Source organism: Microcaecilia unicolor, chromosome 11 (assembly GCF_901765095.1).
Source record: "Microcaecilia unicolor chromosome 11, aMicUni1.1, whole genome shotgun sequence".
Taxonomy (NCBI): Eukaryota; Metazoa; Chordata; class Amphibia; order Gymnophiona; family Siphonopidae; genus Microcaecilia; species Microcaecilia unicolor.
In genome coordinates this window covers 166,380,752-166,392,578 of record NC_044041.1, presented here as the reverse complement: position 1 = coordinate 166,392,578, position 11,827 = coordinate 166,380,752, and the positions used below count along the sequence as shown (strand labels likewise).

Sequence of the window (11,827 nt, the reverse complement as noted above, 5' to 3'; positions counted from 1 at the left end):
TCCTCATCCAGGGACAGAACCCTCAGCTGTAATGCCAGGAAATTCCTTCTCCTGGCTTTGGGTCAAGTGAGAAATATCAGGGAACATGCAACTAGTAGAACCACAGAACTTGATCAAGTGTCTGAAGCAGTCTAAGAACAATATTGTGGTCAGGCTCCAGCACCAAAGGGTAACCAAGAGCTGACTTCCAATTATTGGCTCAAGAACGCTAAAGTTCAAGGTTTCCAAATAGGACCTTGCTGGTTACCAACTACTTCAGACAAATCTCTAGAAAGTAAAGGTAGGAGGTAGGTTATCTTTACTATCTTTACTATCTTGAGAGCCTTTTATCAGTCACAAACCTCAGAACTTCCCAACTTGCATACCAGACTCGGACACAAGTCAAACCTCCAGATTAGGTCCTCTTAAGACAGTTGATGGAACTGAAGAACTTTATGGCATAGGTTTAAGTGTACTCCTCCTGGAGTAATTTATCTTTGCTGGATCAATCTCAGATTTTTAAACTTCCTTAGGTCACTGTTAGTGTCTCCTATAGACTTGTTAAAACGATTGGAGACTTTACTTGGAGTACACTGCACCTTCAAATTTAAACATAATTGGTCTAGAGGGCAGTTACTAAAATGGTCAATGGTTTTCATCATACAAAGATTCAAGTCTTTCCATATGCTTTATGTGTAGCAGGACTACAAATGTACCTTCCTATGCAGTTGCAGGAGGAACTTTCAAGGTGCCAATTAAACCTGAAATGGCCCAACAGTATCAACTTGAACTTTTTTGAAGGAAATATAAACCTCAGTGCCAGGGAGGAGCTGAGCCAGGTCTTCCTCCCTTAGAGTATTCAACAAGGAGCATGTAGAGGAACAGTGTTTTAGTTTCTTATATTTTGCCTGAAGCTATTGAAGCAGTTGGGTACAGTAGGCATTTTTCTATCCCTTGAGGGCTCACAGCCTGTCTATACCTTGGCAAGTCATTTAAACTTCGATTGCCTCAATATAAAGAACCACAGTGGTCCCCTAGTTCACAGCCTGCTGCTCTAACCATTATGCGACTACTCCACTCATAGGGAAGCCCACCCAGGGTCCCAGCAGAGCCCTAGTTCCCTGCTCTAAGGGAAGGGAGAGGAAGGAATAAAGTAAGGGCCTGCCAGCTTTACACTTGGCTGTCCTCTGGAGCAAAGGAAATTTGTTCTCATTAAGTGAACTGTTTGGGTAGGGAGGGTGTCAGCCTGACTCAAGCTGCCCCTCTGAAGGTGCCCTAAGGATGGTCTACTCACAGGGAAATTGGATCCTGAACATCAGAACACAATATGGAGCTGATCTCTGAGCCCAAAGCAGGGAAGGGACTTGAAGTGAAGCTGGAGAATGCCTACTACTGTAATAACCCACCCAGGGACTTATCCTTAACGTGTTTAAGTGTTAAAAAACTTAAACGCTCAGCAAACACAGAACACAAGGCATATGTATATGTACACCACCATCAAGGGATAAGAGCACAAACTTAAGATAAGAGATTAACATACACTAAGTTCAGGAGGAGAGGGCTACAGAGCAACACAAGTGAAGTGACAATACTCAAAGCATAATGTAGGAGATTGACGTGCTGGAAATGACTCAAAGGACAGAACCTTTTTTTCTGCTGAAGTGATACTTGAGCCAATTTGCATTGATTTTAGGGACAATTTGTATTTTTATGTAACATACTTTTGTACTTCAGTAGTGAATTGAGTGCCCATTAAAAGGAGTCTTTAAGATAAAGACAAATTGTAAGTCTAAGTGCTTTGAAAATACACCTCCACGTCCAAGTTCAATAGTAACCTATGGAACTTTGTAAGTCTAAGTGCTTTGAAAATGAGCCCCTGTATTCCTTTTATTCCTGCTTTCTTTAGTGCTATTAATGTTCATCCACAAGGGTAGCAGTTCACTAGAGGGGAACCCATTTATGATCTGTGTGCCCCAAGTTACTTAAGTTAGGAGTGCAAATATTCTCTGGAATAACCCTCTGCCCCAGCCAACAAGGGGGCTGCTTCCTATACCTGGGAAGAAAAGCACCAAGGAGAGATTTAGACCCTTAAATGCACAGGAGGCGGGGAGACTCTCTTCAGTTGAAAGGAAATAAGATGATACCTTTTTTATTGGACATAACTTAATACATTTCTTGATTAGCTTTCCAAGGTTGCCCTTCTTCGTCAGATCGGAAATAAGCAAATGTGCTAGCTGACAGTGTATATAAGTGAAAACATTCAAGCATTACTATGACAGTCTGACAGGGTGGGAGGATGTCAGACTGTCATAGTAATGCTTGAATGTTTTCACTTATATACACTGTCAGCTAGCACATTTGCTTATTTCCGATCTGACGAAGAAGGGCAACCTTCGAAAGCTAATCAAGAAATGTATTAAGTTATGTCCAATAAAAAAGGTATCATCTTATTTTCTTTTCCATGTTTTATTTTGTTTGATTTCTATTGATAACCTTAAGAGTGGACTAACACGGCTACCACACTCCTCTACTTCAGTTGAAAGGAAACTCCTAAAACAGAGGTCATAAGATGAAGGTGAAAGGTGGGTAGGCTCATATCCTACTATATAAATGAAGAGTGACCGACGTGCTGCACATGCAAGGCACGTCACACCTCTCCTGACGTTCTTAGAGGCAGGAAGTGGAACACAGCTGCGGGTGACCGGCGAGCATGGGGCGGGGAACGTCAGACAGCGGCTCCAAGGCACAGTCCGACAGGTCCGATCAGCTGCTGCTGTGACCGCAGGCTGGGCTGGGAGCCGGCGCTTCCCTCTGCAAACTTTCCTGGGCGGGTGCTCAACTGCACCTGGCGGGGCTCCGACCACTTTCTTGACTGTGCTTCTTTTGCCCGTTTTAATGGGCTTAACGGCTTGTTCTACAGAAATAATTGTTACTGAAAGGGTGATGGATCTGGAGGGGATATTTAGATAATGGCTGTATGTCTAGGGAATGGCTAATCACCCCCTATCTAATGAAGCTTGACCATCAGAGGTTCATAAAATATGCTTAATTAGCAAGTAAGCAGCAAAATCCTAAAGCTTCTTAAAAATTCCTATTGCTAATACTGTTGTCTAATGAAGATAAGCACAGTGTCTCTTGGTTCACACACTCATGGCAAATATACCTATTTATCCCCGATCAAGTGATCAGAACAACCTTACAACCCGTACATGGAAATGTCATTGGGAACATCTTCAGATGGTAGTTCAGTCAGGTGGAAGTTGGAGCCAGTGGGAGAAGGAAGAGGGATGGATCTCTATTCTCCTCTTTCTAACGGAACTGTATCTCTGCACAGCCATATATACTGCATTATCAGTCATCAAAACATGAACAGGAGAAAGGGATTGGTTAATTGGAATTGATGGTATTGGCACCAATAATGCAGTTCTCCATGGCATTTGTCTATATCCTAAAATAAGATGCACTGCTCCAAAGCGACTGGTATAAGGTAAACCACGTCCCCCCCCCCCCCCCTTTTTTTTTTTTTGGTGACTCATCCAAGCTGGTCAGTGTCCTTGGTCTAATACAATCGTACTGTAATAGGCCTGTGCCATAGGATTTTGGTTCAAGCTTGGTCGGTCTAGTTCTAGAGCACACAACAGTGGCAGGGCTATGCCCCACAGAACAGCCTCCATTGGAGGTGGAGATGAGAACTTTATCTGGGAATAACATAGGATCCAAGAGGAAGGGACTGTAAAGATGTGGAGCTGGAGTCTTAGTGGCGCTGACTGACTTCTGGAGAGAACTTTCTGGTTCCAACAAATGATCAGCAACCCAGATAAGACCCTTTAGCTCAAGCATGCTGTCATATGTAGGTGCAAACTCTCAATGCTCAAAGGGGAAACACCCTCTCAGGAGCCCCTACAGAGCCAGGAAGCTAGATGGAGTGACTATGTTCTATGTTCAAGGGAGGACCTGTTGTATCCCAAGTTCAGCAAAGGCCTATGGACAGACATGTGCAGACTTCAATCTGGAGTTTCTCCTAGACTGATGTGGGGAAAGGGTCTAAATCAGATGTTTCTAAGTTCTGGGGATCAACCCCCACCTATGGCTTCCTTTTGCTGTTCAAGGGATTTAACCTCAAAGCAAAATCAGGGTTAGCAAACCAAAATGGTAACTTTTTTTTTATTTGAGCATCTTGCCATGCCTCTGAGATCAAAACTGAAGAGATACAAATGTCCAAAGATGTTAAATCTGCTGTTAAGTGCATAATTAAAATGTCAAGCACCTCTAGGACACAGCTATAGCAATGCAAGAAGTCAAAGTATCCACTTAAGCTAGGAAGAGCCTGTGACACCCTATGATAATAGAATAGTAAAACTGCTCAAATATACCAACTTACAAATTCGGGAAGCACTTAATTTTTTTCTAGCTCCTCTAGCACATCTTGGGAATTTCCTGACAGACTGGTGTAATTAGCCAACACAGATCTTTGTTTGGATTAGTGGTAACTCCATATTTCGAGGCAGGTGGCACATTTTATGGACTAACTAGCAACCAAAATCATAAAGGGGACATAGCTGCTGAGCGGGGGGGGGGGGGGGGGGGGGGCAGAATTCCCCGAGCCTCCAGGGGGGGCGACATACGGGGCTCTCACTCCTGCTCCTGATGGGTCCCGGGTGATCACATCCCGACAGGATCAGAAGAGAGAACTCCAGCTCCGGCCCCCCCCCCCTTGCATTGCCTACCTAGCAGCTGCTGGGCCCTCAGGCCGTGCATTCTCAATTTTGAGAGTGAGCATGTGGAACCCGAGGAAAGCAGGGGCAGGCAAGACTGGGCAGAGGAAGGAGCAGTGCTGCCTGTAGCTGGCAGGGCCAGCCAAGGTACTTTGGGCAGGAGGGGGGGGGGGGGGGTAGCGGCAGTGATGACTATTTTGCCTCAGGCCCCGCTCAGTCTCTCAGCGGCCATCAAAGGGGATAGAACTCTTCTCGTATGAGGAAAGGCTAAAGAGGTTAGGGCTCTTCAGCTTGGAAAAGAGACAGATTAGGGGAAATATGATTGAGGACTACAAAATTATGAGTGGTGTAGAACAAGCAGAAGTAAATCGATTTTACTCATTCCAAAAGTACAAACAGTAGGACACTCGAGATAGTTACATGGAAATACTTTTAAAACAAATAGAAGGAAATATTTTTTCACTCAATAATTAAGCTCTGGAACTTTTTGCCAGAGGATGGGGAAACGGTGGTTAGCGTATCTGGGTTTAAAAAACGTTTGGACAAATTCCTGGAAGAAAAGTCCATAGTCTGCTATTGAGACAGACATGGGAAGCAATTGCTTGACCTGGGATTTGTAGTGTGGAGTGTTGCCATGATTTGATTTTCTGCCAGGTACTTGTGACCTGGCTTGGCCACTGTTTGGAAAAGAGGATATTGGGCTAGATAGACCATTGGTCTGACCCAGTATGACTTCTCTTATGTTCAAAGTGTGTTGTCCTCGACTGGTTAACCTAATGCAAAATTTGCCTCTAAGAACATGATTACCATACTGGGTCAGACTCGAGGCACAGGAGCGAGCTCTGTGGGTGCTTGAGCACCCCCAGTATTAAAGAAACTCCTTGCTTTTGTCTAGGGAGAGACTATTTCCATTGGGTTTAGCACACCCAATAATTTTGAGAAGTTGCCTTCTATAACCAGTGGTCTGTATACCACAGCGTAGGGTTGTAACAAATATTTGTATTTTGATTTCAGTTCGGCCCTGAATAGTGCCCTGAAACTGGCCAAATAGTGATTTAAAGTTAGAAAAAGAATAATCTGAGACTGTACTATGCTAGATCTGATTTCATGTTGCTTTTATTTGTTGAAGCTCAATGACCGTTATTCATGTTCAGCTGCATCATTTTTATTTGTATTCAGTTGAATAGTAAAATATTTGGTATAGCGCTATACAGCATCCTGTTCCAGCAGTGGCCAATCCCAGGTCACAGGTGCCAGGCAGATCCCCAAAAGTAGCAAGATCATACTACATACCACCAGGGATAGGCAGTGGCTTTCCTTAGTCCCTAAATTAAAGGTCAACCTTTTCTTTCAGGAATTTGGCCAAATCTTTTGGCTTGCTGAATGAAATATATTCTGCTTTTTCAATGTACTATTTTGAAAATTTTCAACGGCATGGCTGGTTGCTAATTTTTCTGACATCCTTGCGAGCCGGTTGTTGAGGCAGGGCGAGCCAGTTTGTGATGACTCTTCCCCCCCCCCCCCTCCCCCCAATGAGCCACAGGTCCCAACACGTACCTAAAGCCTTTAAGGCAGCCACCCTGGTGGTCTAATGGATTCTTTGGGGCCTGGGCAGGAAAGAATCCCACTCTCGCGAGGCCACCCTTGGAAGTCTCAGCAGCCATTTTAAAGATGATGCGGCAGCGGAGGGTCAGCGCAGGCAGCGGGCCAGAAAGACTGGAGATCTTTCCTGCCTGGGCCCCAAGAATCCATTAGACCACCAGGGAGGCTGTCTTTAGGTAAGTGCTGGGACCCTGCGGCTCAGGGGAGCAGGGAGGAGGCCTGGAGTAGGTGGGGTGGGACCGTAGGGAGGATACATTTTTTTTTGTTTTGTTTTTGAGTATTTTCAAACATGCCGACTTGTGCATACAGATGTGTACAAAGGAAGTATAAATGAATAACTTCACCGGGGGAGCAGGGAGGAGGTCTCGAATAGGTGGGGTGGATCCCCAGATACTGTAAAAAAAAAAAAAATGTTTTAAATATATTTTTTAAAAAGTTGAATTTTCAAACATGTCTGCTTCTGCATACACACACAGAGGAAGTATAATAAGGGAATAACTTTTCATAGTGTGTCATTTGGAAGGGCTGGTTATAGGGACACCCTAACCCTGTTGGTGCAGAAATTTTTTTTTCTCCTGGTAAAGGGCTTCTAAAACAGACATGTTATGAGAATCAGGTGCTCAACGTTCAGAGTTTCTATTTATTTACTTATTTATGGCATTTTATCCCACATTAAACATGAATTAGATTGGAACCTGGGAGCGTTTAATTTTTTTTTCTTGGAGAGAATAATGTATTGCCCCCCCCCCCCCGGCTCTCTCCCCAGGTATAGCCAGCTCTGCAATTTGGGGGGGAGGGGGGGGCGCAGACGTGGACCACGGAGAGAGCCTGTTAAAAATTTACCAGCACACCACTGTTTGTAACACTGTGAGAGTTCATTTAGGAATTTTAGCATTTATGTAATTTAAACAAGGGTCTACAGAAGTCAAATGGTTATTTCCAAGGCACCAAACCATTGACTTCATCTTTACCTTAGACACTGATTAACAAATGGGAAAACACTTTCTCAAGGAGAATATTTGCATGTTTCATTAACTTCAGAAGTGTTTAGATTTTTGTTTTATATTTATCCTGCTGCCATCTTCAACCCAGTCCTCAGGACATACACAGCCAGTTGGGTTTTTAGGATATCCATAATGGCTATGCATGAGTTTTATATATAGAGACAGTGCATGCAAGTATCTCTTATGCATATTCAATGTGGATATCCTGAAAACTCATCTAGTAGAGTGTGTCCTTAAGACTGGGTTGAGAATCATTGAAGTACTCTGAGCTGGGGGTGGGGAGGAACCTATAAAAGACCAGTATGCCTGTGGTATTCTCTCAAAACATCTGTGCACATAAATTGCAAGATGTCCTTGATTCTTTAGACCATAGACCAGAGATTCTCAACCTAGTCCAATTTAGGCTTTCAGGATTTCCACAATGAATATGCATGAGAAATATGAATGCACTGCCTCCATTGCATAAATATCTCTCTCATGCATATTTATTGTGAGTATCCTGAAAAACCTGATTGGCAAGATGTGTGTTGAGAACTAGGTTGAGAACCACTGCTTTACACTCAATACTGTATATCTGTTTCCCAAGTCCAGTCTGGTCCTGGAGTATCCCCTTGCCAGTCAGATTTTCAGGATATCCACAATGAATATGCATGAACTTGATTTGCATACACTGCCTCCATTATGTGCAAGTCTTTCATACATATTCATTGCGGATATCCTGAAAACCTGACTGGCAAGGGGTACTCCAGGACTGGACTTGGTGAAATGGTATGTTGGACATAATCCTTATCAAATACATTGGAGTAGTCTAGTGATTAGAGCAGCAGGGTTCAAATCCTATTGCTCCTACTGATGCCTGTGACCTTGGGTAAATCACTTGACCCCCCCCCCCCCTTAGTATCTTCTATCTTATGCCCTCGGGGGATAGGGAAATATGTTTGGGCACTTAAGTAAAATCACCTTGAGCTATCAATTTTTCCTCATTTGCAGCACTGTAACATTTTTCTCCTCCTCTCCTCCCCCCCCCCCCTTGCAGAGCCTGTTGAGGTCTTGCAGTAACAACACGGAGGTAAGTTAACTTTCTTTCTTTTTTGTTTAATGTTAATTTTGCTTTAGTTTTACATTGTCCTCTACTGTAAAATACCGCGTGCAGTGGAACAGGTTGACACCAATCACTTTTTTGTACTTTTTTCCAAATTTACATGGACTTGAGGCCACACAATGAAGCTACGAAGTAGTAACTGTTAACTAATTAAAACATTACTTCACTTAATGTGTAATTAAACTCTGGAATTCATAGCCAGCAAATGTGGTAAGTTAGCTTAGCATGCTTTAAAAAAAAAAAAAAAAAGGTTTAGGTAAGGTCCTAAAAGAAAAGTCCATAAGTCATCAAGACTGACGGGGGAAATCCACTATATATTTCTAGGATAAGCAGTGTAAAATCTGTTATACTCTATTGGGATCTTGCCAGATCCTTGGGAATTGGTCACTGTTACAAATGGGATACTGGGCTTGATGGGGTGGTGTTTGTCCCAGTATGGCTTATGTCCTTAATATTGAAGGCTGTCCTATTCTACTGCAAACGACTCTTAACAGCTTCCTAAATGCCACCTCTACAAGTACAGATGACACAAACAGTCTGTGGCTTGGTTTCAGTGTTATGGTTAGTGACTGTAGTTTGCAGAGTCCAAAAGGGGATATGATATCAAAATATCAAGGGGAAAATATCAAGCAATTACCACCATGTACCCTTCTGGTCACGATGGATGTAGAATCACTATATAGAAACATTCCCCATGCGGCTGGCATAGCTGCATCTGAGAAACTCCTAAAAACATCCACACCGGACCAGACCATCAATACTCACCAGAAACCATTACAAAACTAATCAAATTAATTTTAACTCACAACTATTTCCGCTTTAACAATATCTATCTACAAATAATGGGCACTGCGATGGGCACCAGGACAGCACCCCAATATGCCAACCTCTTTATGGCTGAGTTGGAAGAGACATTTCTGAATACATACCAGACCAAACCTCTAAAATACTTACCGGTACATCGATGACATTTTTATGATTTGGACTGAGGGGGAAGAAACTCTGAAACAATTTTACAATTCCTACAATCGGATTCAAAATTGACTACTCCCCAGAAAAAGTCAATTTTTTGGACACCACAGTCTCAATCAGCGATTGATATATACAAACATCCATATACAAGAAACCCACAGACAAATGCAGCTACCTCAACAACTCCAGCTTCCACCCTTCACATGCAAAAAGATCTATTATTTACAGCCAAGCCACAAGATACCACTGTATCTGTTCTGACCCAGGGGACAGAGACAGACACCTTGAAGTCGCGACTGCATCCTTCGAACAGAAAGGCTACAACCCCAAAATAATCTCCAAGAATATTGCCTCCTCCCTCAAAACACCCAGGGAAAATCTGCTACAGTACAAACAAAAAAAAAAAGCCACAGACAGAATCCCCCTTATAGTGATATACAACCCAGAGCTGGAAAAATTAAGAAAACCATAAAAGATCTGCAGCCTCTACTCCAGGAGGATGAATTACTGAAAGAGATATTCCCATCCCCACCAGTGCTGGCCTTCTGACAGCCACCAAACTTAAAATACAAGCTAATTAGAAGTAAGCTCCCAACACAGACTCAAAAAGAAAAGAATGGCACACATCCTTGCAATATATCCAGCTGCAAACTATGCCAAAACATTTCACAGGACCCCACGTCATTCACAAAGGAAAAATATTCAACATTAAGGAATCTTTCACGTGCATTCAGTGTAAAAAATGCAACAAAGGCTGCTACATTGGCGAAACAAGTCAGATGCTAAAGAAGAGATTTAATTTACATGGACACCATATGAAAAATACTAGTACCAATAAAGATGTCACGCCTGTGGGGGCAGCACTTTACAAAACCAGAACACTGTACCTGTGATTTCATGGAGAGAATCCTGAAAGAAAACTTTAAAACAATACAGGAACGTAAGACCTTTGAAGTCAGAATGATTAAATATTTTGACACCCACCAGACAGGACTTAACAAAGATCCGGGTTTTGTAGTCCCATTATAAACCATAAAATTGTACTCACCCTCCTGTCACCATGCATATCTCCCTGTCCCTCATCCACCTGACTCTTCCTGCCTCTCACCTATCAACCCCCATCCTGTTAGACTATCACTGGAATGCTTTGATGTTTCACTTATATATACTGTCATCTACCAACATTTGCTTACTTCAATCTGACGAAGAAGGGCAACCTTCGAAAGCTAATCAAGAAATGTATTAAGTTATGTCCAATAAAAAAGGTATCATCATATTTTCTTTTCCATGTTTTAATTTGTTTTATTTCTATTGATTACCAGAGTCCAAAAGAAATTTAGCTTTTAAACTAGTACCATTAGCAAAACTAATCACTGCAAAGTTTTCTCAGCACTATCTTTACTCAACTGTAAGTTTCTTAATCCTAACTTTTATCCTTGTTCTATAAACTTTCTCCCTATTTCATCCAGAGCCCACATGGCTGCATTTCTACTCTTTCTTTCTGGGATGAACTGAACTGCACTAAACACTTGAGGCTGAAACTTCTTAGGAAATTCCCCAGCTCCGGGTCATGTCAATGTTTAGAGACAGTCAGAGTAGGGTGAGCTGGGTCTTCCAAAGAAAACCAAGGGAGACGCTTGCTCAACGATATGGTCTTTATTGAAGGTCATAAAACAACTCAAAACAACTGGACACAGCTGTGTGAACTGAACTGCACTAAACTCTTGAGGGTGGAACTTCTTGTAGGTCCTGTCAATGTTTAAAGGAAGTCCAGAGAGTAGTCTGGGCTGGCTCTTCAAAGAAAACTAAGGGAAATGCTTGCTCAATGATATGGTCTTTATTGAAGGTCATAAAACAACTCAAACAACTTGACACAGCCGCTGAGTTTTGGTGCTAAGGTGCCTCAGGAGTCTTATGATACAGGTTGTACAATGGTAATTCCAAGGTCAAATTCAGCCAAAACAAATAAGGTTTATTCTCAGTTTAGTGAACGCATACAACATCTGACAGCAGAAGTGGTGCTGAAACACAACAGCTGTGTTGAGTCGTTTGAGTTGTTTTAGAACCTTCAGTAAAGACCATGTCATTGAGCAATCATCTCCCTTAGTTTTTTTTTTTTTTTTTTTGGAAGAGCCAGACCACCTTACTCTCTGGACTTTCTCTGACCACGCTCCTAGGGATTGAGTGTTCCTCCACTCTGAGTAGTTCCCTGTCAATGTGTAGACAGGCTGATTTTAAGAGTGTAAAAGGTTAGTCCTTATGCACATTCTCCTGTGCTATTAAGGCCACTCTCTGCAGAAAGTTTGCATGAGTTCTTGTGCAGTTTGCTTATGTGAAGACATCGTTGTGTAGATCTAAAGCTAATGGTAATTGTTAATTGGACAAAGTGCAGTGTTTAAAGTCCAGATATTAAATGTGTGTTCTGGAGAGGAGTAAAACGTTAACTCTATTCT

At 42.5% G+C, this 11,827-nt stretch overlaps 1 protein-coding gene across 1 annotated transcript in view; it reads left to right on the top strand.

Annotated features, from left to right (window-relative positions):
• Positions 1-11,827, top strand: part of PPP1R14A (protein phosphatase 1 regulatory inhibitor subunit 14A) — a 124,937-nt gene that overhangs the window by 89,081 nt on the left and 24,029 nt on the right. The window contains exon 3 of the mRNA XM_030220116.1: positions 8,337-8,369. Coding sequence (XP_030075976.1) covers positions 8,337-8,369 — 33 coding nt within the window. The remainder of the gene's footprint in view (positions 1-8,336; positions 8,370-11,827) is intronic.